Source organism: Doryrhamphus excisus, linkage group LG15, assembly GCF_037039965.1.
Source record: "Doryrhamphus excisus strain RoL-2023G ecotype Guam linkage group LG15, RoL_Dexc_Guam_v1.1, whole genome shotgun sequence".
NCBI lineage: Eukaryota > Metazoa > Chordata > Actinopteri > Syngnathiformes > Syngnathidae > Doryrhamphus > Doryrhamphus excisus.
In genome coordinates, this window is record NC_136371.1 from 12,179,174 (window position 1) to 12,197,634 (window position 18,461).

General features: G+C 44.0%; 1 protein-coding gene across 1 annotated transcript; it reads left to right on the plus strand.

The window, feature by feature from the left end:
* Positions 1–654: 654 nt before the first annotated feature.
* On the plus strand, positions 655–16,554 carry bcl2l1 (BCL2 like 1). Its single transcript, XM_058051496.2, has 3 exons — positions 655–824; positions 2,768–3,503; positions 15,427–16,554. Exons 2-3 carry the CDS (start codon positions 2,961–2,963, stop codon positions 15,568–15,570), a joined length of 687 nt encoding a protein of 228 aa, XP_057907479.1. The 5' UTR covers positions 655–824; positions 2,768–2,960; the 3' UTR covers positions 15,571–16,554.
* The last annotated feature ends 1,907 nt before the right edge of the window (positions 16,555–18,461 follow it).

Genomic DNA, 18,461 nt, shown 5'->3' on the forward strand with positions numbered 1-18,461 from the left:
TAGACTTGGACTTCCCTTATTGTCATTGCATAAAAACACAGCAGTGAAATTGCCTACGAAATGTCGTTGCCTGGCTCCCGTATTACACAAGAGACTTAAAAAAGAAAGCATGAAAACAAACAACACACAATAAAAGTACAGTGTATTTACATCTACTCTACGCTAAGAGTGTATATACATGGACACGACGTCATTATCTATGCTTATTGTGTCTATACATCGATATTGTTTTTTTACTGTGGCCTATATTAATTATTTCAGCACATGAAAATTATTTTAAAGGGTGTTTTAATAAATGTTTTACTATGTCTTACTATTATGTCTTAATACCGAATGTCCACGTAGCGTCGCTGTGCTACGGTCTCAAATAAACGGTCTCAACTGAGCGAATCCGGAAATACACGTCACCAAAACTACAAAATAAAAGCCGAATGAAACACTTGACACTTGTTTGACTTACTCTATTTAACATGCTTGTTTGTCATTTTATGGCAATAAAGACGTAACGTTAAAATTGAATTTTATAGGCTTCCAGCATACCCCCGCGACCCCAGTGAGGATAAGCGGCGTAAAAGATGGGTGGATGGATGGATATAACTGATGGTTTCCGGATGAAATAGTGCAAACTCCAAAGTGACCGTAGGGGGCGAACGTGCTGCGCCTGCGCAAAGTCAGTGGGCGGAAGCAGCTGCAACTGATCGCTGCTGATAGCTGCTAACTAGCCGCTAGCTATCGATCCTTCGGCGGGAGCAATGAGTGCTTTTCTTTTTTCGAGTGTTTACCGTGACGCGACCACACATGGATCTCTGGAGACCACCGTTCAAGTAAGAACTTGTTGTTAAATACGCTCGAAATCAGCGTTTCATGGGCGCTTGTGATGGGAATAGGCGAGACGAGGCTACATTTCCTCTGTCAATTTAGCAGAGGACGCACGGCGATCATTCATATATATACATATATATATTGGTATATATGATATACAGATATATATACATGTATATATTTAATAAGAATAATATCGACAGGAAGCCGTTTATGGTCAACCTTTAACCTATAAATCTGTGTCTACATTTATTGTATTTGTTGAATAAACGCGACTGCAATTACTATCATGGTTGAAGTCTGCTTTCGATTTTGAGCCGTGGCTGATATTTGTTGTTTGAATACGAAGAATGAAATGTTTTTATAGGACAGCTTTCAGGATCACCTGATTATTTACAATCGGAACTAGCGGACTTTGTCGTGAAAGACAACATCCGGTTTCTTTCCAGTGTCAGTCGTCAGCGAGAGTTGAATATGTATGACATCCTTTGGCTTTGTGTGTCATATATACATGCATGATGTAGTCTGTTCGATTTGAAGCTGGTGGGTGGGGAGTGTCCACAGGCTCCTGAACGCGTCTTGTTACGTAACAGATGGAAGTGGGCGTGTCTACTTGGAAAGGAGGAGGATGATGATGATGATGACGATGATGATGATGAAGAGGAGTGAACGTGTACTGTATTTAGAAGTGTACCCATCCATTCTGTCCCTGAACACAAAGTGGACCTTTGTTTAAACAAAAACAACTATCCCAGAAAGAAAAGCCTTCTTTGGAAGTGACGCAGAATGTCAGCAGCCTAGAAGGAGGCGAAGGAGTCGTCTTGGGGATTTTTTGTTTTGTTCTTTTTAACGAAAGTAATGGTAAGATTTATATTTGTACACATTTTTACGTTGTTATTAGACATTAGAAAATGCTAGTGTGCTGTTTTTGATGTCCACTAACTAGCGTTCGGTCGTAGGAAGCAAACACGTTCTCGTTAGGTCGCTGGCTTCCGGTCACATTTGTGGACATTGATCAATAGTGTAGCAATGTGATGTCCAGCTGCCATATTGGGAAGGTTCGAGGAAGGTTCGAGCTAGCCGTGTGATGGCCACCTGCCATATTGGGGCGGTACGAGCGAGCCGTGTGATGTCCAGCTGTCATATTGGGAAGGTACGAGCTAGCCCATGATGTTTACGTGGAGTGAGTGGCTACTGGTCCTAGCCACGTGCTGCACGCGACCACGTGGCCAGTGGTAAACACGGCGGCTTTGTTGAGCTAGCTGCTTGTTTGTCAAATGAACACGTCCGAGGCGTGAAACGAGATGATTGCTGTGTCGGCACAAAAGCACACACACACACACACTTCATTAGGTACAAGTGCCATGTCTTTTACAAGAAGTGTAAATTGTTCCTTCCGAAAAGGAAGCTAACAGTGTTTTATTTCTTTTGTGTGAAGAGTGCATTTATTAACAAATTTATTACCAAAGTCTCTGTGATTGTCTGGTGTACTTCGCCTCTTGCACAAAGTCAGCTGGGATAGGCTCCAGCATACCCTGATGATAAGCGGTATATATATATATATATATATATATATATATATATGGATTACCAAATGTTATTGCAGACAAATGAAAAAGGTGCAGGCTAGAGGTCATCTTTTGAGGTGATTGTGACGTGTGGCTCTCACAGAAACCTCACCTTCATCACTCCTCTGCCTCCTCTCCTTGCCTTTGTCTTCCCTCTTTGACACACACACACACACACACAGCACTAGCATCTCATTAATTGAACTGCCATCTGCTCCATATGTAGCTGCCCAATTAGAAGGATTGCACTTTGACCCTACCTGTCTAAATCTAATATGATAGGTCTACCCCCACCCCCCAACACACACACATACGCTTATGGAGTGCCATTCTATACGCTCTTCAGACTTTGACCTGATCTTGTTGTTTCTCCACAGGGTCTGAACTGGTTTGTCAGCCTTGTGTAGCAATTTTGGGTTTCCACCCCTCAAGTGTCCTCTAGACCCCTGGTCCCGGCCATGGTGGTCTGAAGAGAGGGAGGGACAGTGCTTGTGTGAGCGTGCGTCGAGTCAGAGGGACCCCGGAGCAGCAAAGAGAAGCAGCACACTTTTTCCCAGGCTCCATTCCGACATGTCTAGCAACCGAGAACTGGTGGTGTTCTACATTAGTTATAAACTCTCGCAGAGGAACTACCCGCTCAGCCACATGGGACTCATAGAGGTGTCCAACAGGACTGACGGGGGGGAGGAAGGCTCAGGCGAGGAGGAGGTGCGAGTGCCGACGAACGCCAACGGGACTTTTAATGGCGGCAGCCCATCGGCATCTCCGACACGGGAGGCGTCGTGCCTGGCTGGCCTGGACGCGGTCAAGGAGGCCCTGCGGGACTCAGCCAACGAGTTTGAGCTGCGCTACGCCCACGCCTTCAGTGACCTGCACCACCAGCTGCACATCACACCGGCCACAGCCTACCAGAGCTTCGAGAATGTCATGGACGAGGTGTTCCGGGATGACGTCAACTGGGGACGTATCGTGGGTCTGTTTGCGTTTGGTGGGGCGCTGTGCGTGGAGTGCATGGAGAAGGAGATGAGCCACCTAGTGGGCAGGATCATCGAGTGGATGACGGTCTACCTCGACAACCACATCCAGCCCTGGATAGAGAGCCAAGGGGGATGGGTGAGTCTTTGCTGCACACGTCCACAACGTCATGACATGATATCAACACCAAAGTAGGCATGTTCTAAGACTACCTCATGATATACCATTCCATACATTTCATCTTACATCCTATTACCCAATACACTAGACCAGGGGTCGGCAACCTTTACTATGAAAAGAGCCATTTTACCCAATGCCCACTGAAGAAAAATAGCCTGGAGCCGCAAAACATATAGTATGTTTAAAACAACATTGGAGGGAATTTGGGGGTATCAAAGTAGTTCAGATAAGAAAAGACGAGTTGGAGTACTCTTGCTAGTTTTAGAGATAAACTTACATAAATGTATGTGTAAACTACTGTAAACGTAAAAACAAGTTCCCATGCCGCTGTTTTTAAATTATCTCGAATTTATTTTTTAGATTTGTAGGTAAGTATTACTTGTTTTTCTTCATGTACTGAACTGGATAGCAGTCAGAACTCACTCAGGATGCATTCATGGTCTCAGACAAAGTTGGATTTTTTAAAACTCATTACAAAAGACGTGCATTTTCCCCACTCGGGTGTTAAAAATATTCAAGCATCGCAAAGGGAGCCACAATAAAGAGGCTGAAGAGCCACATGCGGCTCTGGAGCCGCAGGTTGCTGACCCCTGCACTAGACATAATAAGAGAAAAGAAGACGTAGAAAGCCTGTTTACCACCTTCAAAATACACTTTTTAACATGATTAGAGCCCTCCAGCTATGCAATAACACCCCTATAGTCACCTTTACACACACTACCCAATATAGTAGACATAGTAAGAGAAAATTAGACATAGAAAACCTGTTGACCACCTTTTAAATACAGTTCACTTTTTAACGTGATTAAAGCCCTCCAGACATGCAATAACACCCCTATAGTCACCTTTACACACACACACACACACACACACACACACAGACCAATATAGTAGACCTAGTAAGAGAAAATAAGACATAGAAAACCTGTCGACCACCTTCTAAATACACTTTTTAACACTAATAGAGCCCTCTAAGAGCCCTACAGTCACCTGTGCACTTCTATCACCAATATAGTGGACATGAGAATTGGGAAAGTTCCTCAAATGTAATGGGGGTGGATCACATGGGGCCTGTCATCCATCCTCACTATGACATTGATTGACATACAGGACAACCATGTGACATATCCTGGTTACTACTGAGAGCTTTGTTTACACCACATCCTGCAACTCTTATGCACAGGCTACGGGATCCCTGCAGGGACAAAGACTGCCATTGCTGGAAGCATAGCATGCTAACCAGCTAGTTGATTAGCCTCCACTGGATGTATTCTAACCCAAAGATAGGGTGTGTGAGGAAGGAAAAACGAAGCTGAAGAAGACAAGTTTAGTGGTTTGTTTCCCAGCACGAGTAGGGGGACGGCGATGAATGTGGCAAATGTGAGGGTCTAAGTACTCTAAATTACGGACAAGGGTGGCAATGCTGATCCCTCCTGCAGCATTTTCTTATTCTTCAGGTGCAGGTGCATAATAACGCCTCGATTAGCCAGGGCAAACATGTATCTGTGGTGGTCCTAACATGTCTCTGGTGGACTGCTAGTGGACATACAGGAGTGCCGATTGTGCAGCTGGCTGAGCTGTCGCCTAATTGACGCTACACTGGGGCTTTGGCTCCACCCACCCGGGGGGTGTCATGGCAGGGTGGGCTGATTCTGGCCTTTTCTCAAAAAGAACAAATTATCTGTCTGTTTTCGACTCCCTCCACCTGGCCTCAGCTGGACCGTCCCAGTACAGTCTGACTCGTGTGTGTGTGTGAGGATGGCGAAGGTCAGCTCTTCCTTTGTGCTGCAGTCTTGTATGTATCATGTACGGTGGGGACGGGAGGGGGTGTTATTGTTTACGTCCACTCTGCTGTACTGTGTTACGCCGGGTCAAAAGGTCGCTGCTATGGCAACTGACCAGCGGCTGCACGAGACGCACCGAGAAGAAAATCCCCCCGGGAGCCTTCTGCATGTTTTTCTTTGGTTAAGCAAACACGACTGCAACTAAGGATTATTTTAATAATTGATTAATCAATTCATTGGATAAAATAATAAATAATCAGTTCCAGGGTCAAAGTGTGCCCCCCCACAAAGCACCAGACTTGATGGCTTTTATTGCAGCTTTCAATCAGGCACACAAATCTCTATCACGGCCCACTGTTGCCGCCATAAGCCACACCAAACTAAAACACCAGAACACATGTATAGTAACACACACAAGCACAGGTCTTATCTATATCTTACTTTCTCATATTATGTCTGCTATATTGGTAATAGGAGCGTAAATGTGACTATATTTCATGTCTAGAGGGCTCTAATCATGTTAAAAAGAGTATTTAGAAGGTGGTAAACAGGTTTTCAATGTCTTGTTTTCTTTCTATATCTACTGTGTTGAGTAATAGAAGTGTAAAGGTGACTGTAGGGATGTTATTTCATGTCTGGAGGGCTCTAATCAAGTTAAAATTATCTTCTAAATTATTATTTGGAAGGTGGTAAACAGGTTTTCTATGCACTTAACTAGCAAAAGTTTGCAATTAGGTAATCCGGCTTTGTGGAAATGGATTAATCACGGTCAGGTGTGGAAGCAATTAGCCTCCATAACAGTAAACAATAGGACTAATATACATAAAACGTGTGCTGATGCTGATGCTGGCTAACACGGCCTTCATGGTGTGAATGGGCTTCTTTCCTGTGTACTTTTATTTTCAGATCCAGAGTGAAAGCAGTGCGTACATGTGAGTTTATTTCACTGTGCTCAGGTTTACCGCCATGGCCTCCTCTTCCTGTTGCTCGTTCTCATCCCCGCCGCCTTCTCTTATCAGCCCTCTTTCACTTCATCTTTTCTGCGGTCTCGTCTGCTCAAAGGCAAAATCCCCCAGTTTCCCCGAAAGGCAGCAGTTGCAAACCCACGCAAACGCCCCCCATAGCTCTTGCAAGCTTCCCTCCCTCTCTTGCGCCACCAGCAGGTGTAGGACTGTCGCCGTGAGCCAGGTGTGCCCTCGGTGGGCTCGCTGATGAAACATTGGGATGCTCTGAGCCAGCAAGGTCACTTTCTTTTGGAAAAGAAGAATTGTGGGGATGCTGGCGCCCAGTGTGGTGCCTTTTTTTTAATGGGGAATGTTGCTCCAGATGCTGAAGATGGCTTCACTGTCTGGAACAGATGTCCAGTTTTGTAAATCCATCCCCAAATGTTCTCCATTGGATTTAGATTAGGGGAAGATGGCCCCAAAGAAGTGCAGTGTTGTCCTGTTGAAAAGCCAACATCTCCACATAGCTGTCTGCCATTTGACACCCCTGCACAACCTGAAGGGCAGTCTCATCTAATTTAATGTGCTTTGTTATTTACTTGGTATGTTAATAAAATGACAAGTAATGTTTGAGTTCTTAGTACGGGTGCTTTAAATGTGGAAGGCTCAAAACAATGTGCTAATACCTAGGATTGAACGATACCAGTACAACCGTGGCAAAGGTGACAGAGTGCACCTCCCTGTCATTAACACCGCCCATTCCGCCTCTTTAAATGATCCCATTGGAGCTCATTTGGTAGTTTTCTCTGCCCGGGATGCTGCCATAGCGCTGTGTTAGCGGTTCCTGATGGGAGATAAATATGCTGGGCCAGAGCTGTGACCGAGGGAAAGTGGCGGAGTAAAAAGGCCATATATCGCCAGATAATAGACAGACGAGGGAAGGAGCAGCGCTGCCATCCACCTTAATAACGTTGTTACCAGCCGAGCGGGCGCTTGCAGCAATTACTCAGTGCAGAGCGAGGCGCCTCGGGGTGAGGGCACTGCCTTATTACCAATTAGGGAAGAATAATATCTTTGAAAGCATGCATTTCTGCCATAAAACACACATCTGGAGAGGCAGATGGATGTATAACCAATGTACCATAAGCCACCCTTAGTCCTGTTCATGTACCTTTGCTACCTCCCTCACTATTGGCTAGAAATACAACACACCAGATCATTTTACCAATACACAGACGTTGGTATGTACTGTACTGTACTGTTGTGCTGTTTCCTGTCTACTACGGTACCTGACCATGGTACTTGGGAGTACTGTTATTTTGGTCAATAGGGCTGTTTCCTGTCTACTAAGATACCTGACCATGGTACTTGGGGGTACTGTTATTTTGGTCAATAGGGCTGTTTCCTGTCTACTAAGGTACCTGTCCATGTATACTAGGGAGTACTGTTATTTTGGTAAATAGGGCTGTTTCCTGTCTACTAAGGTACCTGACCATGGTACTTGGGAGTACTGTTATTTTGGTAAATAGGGCTGTTTCCTGTCTACTAAGGTACCTGACCATGGTACTTGGGAGTACTGTTATTTTGGTAAATAGGGCTGTTTCCTGTCTACTAAGGTACCTGACCATGGTACTTGGGGGTACTGTTATTTTGGTGAATAGGGCTGTTTCCTGTCTACTAAGGTACCTGTCCATGTATACTAGGGAGTACTGTTGTTTTGGTAAATAGGGCTGTTTCCTATCTACGAAGGTACCTGACCATGGTACTTGGGAGTACTGTTATTTTGGTAAATAGGGCTGTTTCCAGTCTACTAAGGTACCTGACCATGGTACTTGGGAGTACTGTTATTTTGGTAAATAGGGCTGTTTCCAGTCTACTAAGGTACCTGACCATGGTACTTGGGAGTACTGTTGTTTTGGTAAATAGGCCTGTTTCCTGTCTACTAAGGTACCTGACCATGGTACTTGGGAGTACTGTTGTTTTGGTAAATAGGCCTGTTTCCTGTCTACTAAGGTACCTGACCATGGTACTTGGGAGTACTGTTGTTTTGGTAAATAGGCCTGTTTCCTGTCTACTAAGGTACCTGACCATGGTACTTGCGAGTACTGTTATTTTGCTAATAGGTCTGTTTCCTATCTACTAAGGTACCTGACCATGGTACCTGGGAGTACTGTTATTTTGATGAATAGGGCTGCGTCCTGTCTACTAAGGTACCTGACCATGGTACTTGGGAGTACTGTTATTTTGGTCAATAGGGCTGTTTCCTGTCTACTAAGGTACCTGACCATGGTACTTGGGAGTACTGTTATTTTGGTCAATAGGGCTGTGTCTTGTCTACTAAGGTACCTGACCATGGTACTTGGGAGTACTGTTATTTTGATGAATAGGGCTGTGTCCTGTCTACTAAGGTACCTGACCATGGTACTTCAGAGTACTGTTGTTTTGCTAAATATGGCTGTTTCCTGTCTACTAAGGTATATCTTCCATGGGTTTTTGCTTTGTATTTTTCTGTCCGAGTCTCCCCGCTGCCCCACTCGCTCCACCATTTTTGACCTTCTTTATTTGCGTGCCCTTCCTTGCCTTCTTCGCGTTCCTCTCCCATCACAACACGAACTGCGGTGGCTAAACGGAAGGCGGGTATAAATCGATCCCCCATCTTTCTTGGCAGTTTAGGTGTGGTAGATTGATCACACCTCCTTGCGAATTGGCATTCCCTCTGTGTGTTTGATGTATTATCTCATGTTTGTTGACATTTTGTTACACTGTGATGTGCTGCGAGAGGGGAGGGGATGGCGCCGCGTGGGACCATGTGACCATTTTAAACAAAGGATCTGAACACACACACACACACACAGATTGTGGAATTTGCTTACCAGGGTGATATGGTGTGTGTGTGTACATTAATTCTGTTGTGGGTATTGTGTAGGCACCTCCAGATGCAGGTCCACACATGTTCATTGTCATAGATGATGGAGATAAATGTCAGACCAATGTTCAACATGAAGCAATCTTAATGTTGCTCATCAAACGTGCTTATTGGTTCACACACAACAATGAACAACATTATGTCTGTCTCCTTTTTTCTGCATCATTCACACCATGAGGCGTTCAAGTGCCCTGTTATATGATGACTTTTCCCTAACCACATAGCCAAAAGATACAACTTCATTGTGGGCTGCTTTCTCACAACAGCATAAAATGTTATTGTTAGTGCTGTGAATGTTAGTGAATGCTAGTGCTGCTAAAATGACCTTACTTTATTCTCATAACAAGTTTTCCTGCAACCTTATTTTTGAGCAATAACTGCTTTGTTTTGTTTACAACTTTTTTTATACAATAATTTCCTATTTTTTTAATATTTCAATCTAAAGTGACAGACTTTTTTATTATGTTCTGTTTGTCTTAATATTTTGAGATTATTTGTGTAAAATTGCAACTTATTTTCCATGTTGAATACAACAGTTAGAATCCCATTCTTTTTCTCTCCTTTTGTCCCTTTTAGAAAAATGTAATAGGACTGTAAAGGTGACTATAGGGGTGTTATTCCATGTCTAGAGGTCTCCAATCATGTTAAGTGTATTTAGAAGGTGGTAAACAGGTTTTCTATGTCTTATTTCCTCTTATGTCCATTGACTATATTAGGTAATAGGAGTGTAAAGGTGACTATAGGGGTATTACTTCATGTCTAGAGGGCTCTAATGATGATATCTATTGACATTATTCTTGTAGCAGTTTTTTCTGCAACCTTGTTATGAAAAAAAAACTTGAAATACGAAAGAGTAATTTTTAAAGTGTATGCTACTAAAATTACGTAATTTTTTGTCATTATGACGCCTAGATCTGTCACCATATACAGTTTTGCTGGTGGATAATTGTGCTCCAAAGTATCGTTAATATTATCGCAATATTTTTTGACCAATTTTTAAAATTCATTTTGGTCATGAGGTGTCATGGACGTTTGCACCACTAGTGTACCGTGTACCGGAAGTACATATACGTATGTGTGTATGTTTTTTTGCAATGTTTCCAGCGACGTGCATCTAGACGTGTTATCATTCAAGGTTGGCCAGCCAGGCCAGCCCCCCACACAGGAAAGAGTGAGGAGAAGGAAGGAAAAGCAACGTGGAGGAAGGTGTGGATGAGCGTGTAGCTGCTAGTAGGTCAGTGGGTGACAGCATGGCGTGCTGTGTCTTCATTGTGGAGGACGACCGGCTGCTCTCTGCTGTGCCGCGCCACTCTTCTCAGGCTTAGTGGGAAAAGCAGGTCATCAGCAAACACCCCCACCCCACCCCACTCCTCCATGCTTACCTCTCACTTGTACCCCGTGGAGGGCAGCCCTTTCTCTCCTTGCACCCAAACGAAACCAGCCTAATGTCTGTTTTTCTCCTTTCCATGCTCGCTTTCTCATATCTGCCATCAGATAATGGGGCATATCACGGGATTAGCGTGACACGGCTGGAGGAGGTTTGACGAGGCTTTCATGCAAACGCTTGCAGCCCATCTCGTCAAAAACGAGAGGACTAAATGACGATAAAGCCGCAGCAACGGCAAGGCAGATAATAAAACAATTAGTGCGCCATCTGCTTTCATGTTTGGTCGCCGTTCTGCATCATTTCAAAGCCACTTGCTCGTCTCCAGCCATGCTGGATGATCAACCCATCCAAAGCATGCCCCCCCCCCCGACTGCGCGGCTTTTGCCATCATTACCATGAGAAGTACACCACTTCCTGGCCCCCACAAGTCACATTTCCCTCATAAAACAGCCACACAGGGGAGTCCACGGTGCACTTTTTAGCTTAAAAAATTGTTTGAGAATTTGAGAATAAAGTCTCAATATTCTGGAAATAAAGTCATAATTACAACAATGGTTGAAATAGTTGGAAAAAATATTAACGTACCTTGACGATGAAAACATACCAGGGGAAGGTTTGAATGCTAACAATGCTAATGTTAGCATGTTAACACCTAGCATGATAGCAGTATGTGTTTAAGTAATGCTGGTATGGTCAAAACATACCGTTAGCAATGCCAACATCAAGCAGAATAGCGTCTATTTTTGAACATAGCTACAAATCCTATGATGTTAATGTTAGCAAGCCTGCAATGCTAACATTAGCATCTGCTAAAGTAATGATGGCATAGTTATGTTTGCATGCAAGCGCCTATGAAAGTGGCTAAAATGCTACTATGCTAATATTAACATTCTAGCAATGCTAACCTGTTAACATTAGTATGCTAACACCTAGCATGATAGTGGTAAGTGTTTGTATATGTGGCTCCCCATGATAAAAGCAAAAAATGCTCGTATGCTCATGTTGGCATGCTTGTAATGCTGGCACGATAGCGTTAGTACAAAAAATGCGACGTGCGTCTAGTAAGCGAATGTTAGCATGCTGGGTATGTTAACATGCTAACAACTATCATGATAGCACAATTTCCTGTGCTCTGACTATTTGTTGTGGAGTTACATGCAGAAATGGCATCCTGTTTCCCACAATTTATAAAGATAAGGAGTAATAGGAGTGTAAATGGGACTATAGGGGTGTTACTTCATGTCTAGAGGGCTCTAATGTTGAAAAGTGTATTTTGAAGGTGATTTCTATGCTGTAACTAAAAGAATATACTATGTACTCTGATCAAGGTTCCTGGTACTTGTTTTGATTGCGGTGATGTTGAGATGTTGATGGGGATTGTGTGTGTGCACGCGCACGTGCTGTTGCTTGTTATGGTGCAAGAGCGGAGCAACCAACCAGTCAGAGGTGATGAATAGGATGCTTGCACTAATGATTGTTAAAGATGCTTCTCTCACTCTCCACATAGCAGTGCTTGTTCGGGACATTTGTCAGCCACACACACACACACACACACACATTTGTTGTTCATCCCTAAAGAAGCTGAAGTTAGATAGCAGGCTGATTTCCCATGTGGAGCAGAGTGGGGAAATAAAAAAGAAATAGGTACGTCTCTGTGAAAGAGAAAAGGGGGAGGTTAAAGGGGAAGACTGGCTTTACCTGCCAGGTGGGACTTGTTTCATGGGTGGGGATGGGAGTGGGGTGGGGGATGGATAGTAAGGGGGTTGAGCATTCGTACAGAAATGGGATGACAAGAAGGCTTCAGGCGCTTTGGTTTTTGTGTTGTGAAAGTAGGATGAGAAGCATCTATGACATCAATGGCACCAAATGCTTTGGTGGACTTGCTGGTGTGGTTTGGATCATGGTCCTGCTGCAGAAGCCAAGTTGGTTTCAGCCTTAGGTCACCCATAGATGGACGGGCAGAATTCATGAATCTGAATCATCATGTAGTGATGTACTGTTGGACATGCCAGGACTTGTCCCCTGACTGTCCCATTGATTAGATAGGAATGTGAAGCATGTGGTAGAGGAATGTACCAGCGACAATGTATGCGACATGACTCATTGTTGACTCGCTCCTCTGCGCTACCTGCAATGTAGCTGAGTCATCCTGCCGTCTGTGTCACCAGCATCCCTCAGGGTGGAAAGGGAAGACCAGCTACTCGGCGTCCTCACACTTCTTCCTCCGCAAGGCCGCCGTGTCCTTTGTTGACCATGTAACACAGGCATTTTCAGGCCAATAGAAAATTCTCCAAACGTTTGACCGGTTGGAGGTCTTGGGACTGCGTCTCTCGGTATTCACCGGATCAGCGCTAGAATAAGATGGATGGATGTTCCAGATGACATTTACTTCACATTTGCAAAAAAAAACCACCATCAGCTAGCATACAGTGCATCCAGAAAGTATTCACAGCGCTTCACTTTTTCTACATTTTGTCATGTTACAGCCTCATTTCAAACTGTATTAAATTAATCTCTTACCTCAAAATTCTACACAAAATACTCCATTATGACAATGTGAAAAAAATTTTTTTTGACATGTTGAATTTATTAAAAATAGAAAACAAAAAAATCACATTTACATAAGTATTCACAGCCTTTGCCATGAAGCTCAAAATTGAGCTCAGGTGCATCTTTTTTCCACTGATCATCCTTGAGATCTTTCTACAGCTTAATTGGAGTCCACCTGCAGTAAATTCAGTTGATTGGACATGATTTGGAAATATAATAACTGTCTATATAAGGTCCCACAGTTGACTGTGCATGTCAGAGCACAAACACCAAGCATGAAGTCAAAAGAACTGTCTGTAGACCTGCGAGACAGGATTGTCTTGAGGCACAAATCTGGGGAAGGATACAGAAACATTTCTGCTGCTTTGAAGGTCCCAATGAGCACAGTGGCCTCCATTATTCGTAAATGGAAGACGTTTGGAACCACCAGGACTCTTCCTAGAGCTGGCCGGCCTTCTAAACTGAGCGATCGGGGAAGAAGGGCCTTAGTCAGGGAGGTGACCAAGGCCCCGATGGTCACTCTGTCAGAGCTCCAGCATTCCTCTGTGGAGAGAGGAGAGCCTTCCAGAAGGACAACCATCTCTGCAGCAATCCACCAATCAGGCCTGTATGGTAGAGTGGCCAGACGAAAGCCATCAGACCAGAGAATTTTGTTTCTCATGGTCTGAGAGTCATTCAGGTGCTTTTTGGCAAATTCCAGACGGGCTGCCATGTTCCTTTTACTAAGGAGTGGCTTTCGTCTGGCCACTCTACCATAAATTCAAAACATGTCAAAAAGAACTTTTTTCACATTGTCATAATGGAGTATTTTGTGTAGAATTTTGAGGTAAGAGATTAATTTAATACAGTTTGGAATGAGGCTGTAACATGACAAAATGTAGAAAAAGTGAAGCGCTGTGAATACTTTCCGGATGCACTGTATGTTATCCATAGTGCTTTCAAAGAACACAGGGTACGAATACCTGTCTGTATTTCTCACAATTACAAGGACTAGTACCTCAACTTTGCCAAATCTCGAGTACAGTAATTCGTATTCGAGGGCAGTTCATGGGTTTTTTTATTTAGGCAACAGATTTTGCCTACAACATTTTCACTAGTGAAAAACCATGATGTGAAATTTGGAAAATGAAGTGTCATAGGAAAACTCAGTACAAACATTTGAGCAAACCTTTTTGAGTCACACAAAAACTTGGTGTTTAAATATACTGTAGTACTTGTTTGTAACTATAGTACATGTACGTGCACATGCAAGAATGAGGTCATGGCGTGGCCTTATCTTCCGCCAGCACACCCGGACAAATTCTTAGAAAGGTTTTTAGTTTGTTTTTTTTTTTTAAATCAAGATTACGTTGGGGCGGCACGGCGGTCCAGTGGTTAGCGCGCAGACCTCACAGCTAGGAGACCAGGGTTCAATTCCCACCCTTGAGAAAATACCCTTGGGAGTTTGCATGTTCTCCCCGTGCTTGTGTGGGTTTTCTCCGGGTACTCCGGTTTCCTCCCACATTCCAAAAACATGCTAGGTTAATTAGCGACTCCAAATTGTCCATAGGTATGAATGTGAGTGTGAATGGTTGTTTGTCTATATGTGCCCTGTGATTGGCTGGCGACCAGTCCAGGGTGTACCCCGCCTCTCGCCCGAAGACAGCTGGGATAGGCACCCCCGCAACCCTCGTGAGGAAAAGCGGCAGAAAATGAATGAATGAATGAAGATTACGTTGTTCACAAGTTACAGGTGTCAGGGTTAGGATGCCGTGTAGCCTCTACCAGGACACCTGACTGAAACGCCAGGATGTTGGCACCAAGCAGGTTCTACCTTCCACGTTACGTTTACCTTCCACATTTACCTTCCACGTTACGTCACTTACCTTCCATACTTCAAAAATGCATAAAAGAAAAAAAAGTAATTTTAGGATAATAAAGTACAAATATCTAAGAAGAAATGTCATTTTAACAGCATAAAGTGAAAATATTCAAGAAAAAGTCCTAATATGACAAACAAAGAAAAGAACAAATAAAGCTGTAATTTTTGGGAATGTTATGAAAAAATGTTTTTTATGACAATAATTTCAGACAAATGTCGAAATATTTGGCCAATAAAAGCTACTTAGCTACAAAATATCAAAGTTCATATTTCAGGATGTGGAAAGGTATTTTCTTGCTACTGTGTTACTGTGCATGTAATAAGAAGTCATATATATATATATATATATATGAATTGTCTTGTGCAGGTGTACAATGTCTCCCTCTGCTGGCTGTTGTTGGTAACGCCCTGGCTTTGTCGCCCTTGCAGGAGCGTTTTGCCGAGATCTTCGGTCAAGACGCGGCGGCCGAGGTTCGCAGGTCCCAGGACACGTTCAAGAAGTGGCTTCTGGCCGGGATGACGCTGGTGACCGGGGTCGTGGTGGGCTCGCTCATCGCCCACAAGCGCCTGTGATGACCCCTGAAAACACACACACACACACACATCTAGATAAAGGTTGTGTTTGGTGGAAGGAGGTGTTGACTTTGTTGTCCCGCCCACTAGTGGCCATCATACGTGTTCTTGTTTCCTTCCCGTGCACACATTCACTGAATACACGCTCTTCCTCCTCCAAGCGTCATTTCCTCTTCCTCTACCATCTTTTTCTTGCTTGCTGATGGCCCCTTGCAACTATCACCTTTGCCCCCCTTGGGAATAGTGGAAATGACAAAAAGATCTTTTCCACGGTTAAGGTCCCCACGAAAGCTTAAGAATAATTGGATTGCTCGCAGTGGTCGTCCTAAGTTCTATGGTTATCATCATACTTTTCCTGGTGCAAGGAGTCAAGTAGCAGTCGTGTTCTTAGTACTGCCACTGCAGGTATTACTAGAATAAATGACTATGTACTAGTAGTGGTATTTCTCATCTCGTACTGAGCAGCCACAGCCTTGCCTCCAATTCTGATCCTATGGTTATTAACTTGTCCTGAAGCGCTACCGTGGTGACCTGAGGGGCAGTTTGACCCTGGAACAGATCATTTGTGTCGTCAGTGATTGCTGCGAAGAGCCGAGGAGGAGGAGGAGGCGTGATGCCGCATGGTTCCGTCACGCTGCCTGTTGTTGACGTGTTCGTTTGTAACCTGTGCTGCTCTTTCTTTTCTTCTCTCCTTTTTAACCAACAACCTTTTTTCATCTTTGGAACCCAATGACAAGTTTTATTATTCCTGATTTTTATCTTACTGTTCAGTCAGCGTGCGGGGGAGCTCGCTTTATCCGCCATGCTTTTCTAGACAGTAGCTGACCAATACAGCGAACGTTGTAGCAACACACACACACACATACATGCCTCAGCATGAACATGAACATGTAGATATTTTGGATGTAAAAGTTGTAACGTCGGTGACAGTTACCCCCCCTCCCTCGCATACGAGCAGTTAATAAAAGTTGCTACCACATTCCTGTGGGTGGTACTTTGTGCTTCTTTTACTCTTTATGACGTCATTGAAGACAGCAACTTGGAGCAAGATATACCGTATTTCCACGACACTCTGTCATTACTCCCTAGTACACTAAACCTAATTCACTTAAAAACGTATTCCTACTTTCCTTACATTCTTAGCGACTTCAGCTGTTTTACAGATGCTGTGATGTTTGCTTCCGTGTTTCATTTCGACTTCCATGCAGATATCATCTTGACCTCCGTTGACCTCCGAAGTCCCCCTCGCCTGCCATCTCTTAATTACAAGCTGAAATTGCTTTGCTATCTTCTACAGCTTCGGAGTTTCAATGGGAGCAGAATGACTTAATGTATCTTCGTGTATCTTAGAGCTTCAGACTTAGACGGTATATTCTGGCCCAGCAGAGGCCAACGCTTGTAGTTTCCTATTTTCCTTCGATCGGAAGAAGGCGGAAACATCTGTAAATATTCATTCCTTTTCTACTGCTTTTTCCTCACGAGGGTCGTGGGGGTGCTGGAGCCTATCCCAGCTGTCTTTGGGCGGGAGGCGGGGTACATATAGACAAACCCACATTCACACCTATGGACAATTTGGAGTGGCCAATTAACCTAGCATGTTTAATTAACCTAGCATGTTTTTGGAATGGGGGAGGAAACCGGAGTACCTGGAGAAAACCCACGCATGCACAGGGAGAACATGCAAACTCCACACAGAGATGGCCGAGGGTGGAATTGAACTCTGGTCTCCTAGCTGTGAGGTCTGCGCACTAACCACTTGACCGCCGTGCCGCCCCATCTGTAAATAGTTTGCTAAAAATAGTAAATAGTATCGTATAGCCTGTCCCTGGATCCCGAGGTCTTTAATGACGTGAGATGGATAGACCCGGCCTCTCGACGGAATGTCCACTAAGAATTCCCAAATCAACCTAGAATTCCTCCTTGGAAACATCTCTGCAGGTTCCATCCCACAGCGCCTCTTCCGTATCTTCCAAGCTGCAGGCACCGCTACCGTCCACAAGATGGCACTGTCACGCCACTCTGCACTGGACTGCATGTCCAACCATGAGCTGGAATTCCAGTCTGTAACAACACATTGACAGGAAGCAGTCCAGAAGATGGATGGATGTTTACTTATGATTGTATTTATTTATTACACATTTCCTTTTTTTGATTTGGGAAACAAAACAGGAAATGAGTCATCTCCTGTTTTCTTGCTGGGGAAATGAAAATGAGCATCTGATTTTCAACACAAGTCAGGAAATACAATATGACCATAATGTCTTCTTATGTCTACTATGTTGGGTAGTAGGAGTATAAATGTGACTATAGGGGTGTTATCTCAGGTTTAGAGGGCTCTAATAATGTTAAAAAACCTATTCAGAAATATGTTGTAATGTGTTAATAACAATAATAATAATAACAATGTGCTTTGTATGTGGCTGGCATGATGGGTGATGACGCAACTGCTGACTAAACAAAGTCGTTTTCAAGGAGTTTTACGCCATTAAAACGTGCAGAGTGAGTGAAGTGATGGCAACTGACTTTTCTGGTCAGTGGGTCAGTAGGTCCAGTGTTGGGGGAGGGGGTGTCAATAACAGTCGAGGCAGAGGCATGTTGCTAAATAGCGTCCTAAAAACAGCCGCCAGCATTGGCAACGAGCAAAAGAGCCAAATCTGTCTCTTTGCTGGGACGCTGGGGGATGGGTGGAGCTTCTTACCTCAATACTGTCACCCAAAATGGAGTCAAGGAAAGATGCATTTTGATGGAGGAGGTGAGAAACATTACTGACTCTAAGAACTAAGTCACAGCAGAACAGGAAGGTGGCGTCTGTGTGGTGTCTTTGTTAACGATAACGTCTTCAGTGACGGTGCCTTCATGGAGCCATTTCCATGCTTGAAAATGCTTCAGAT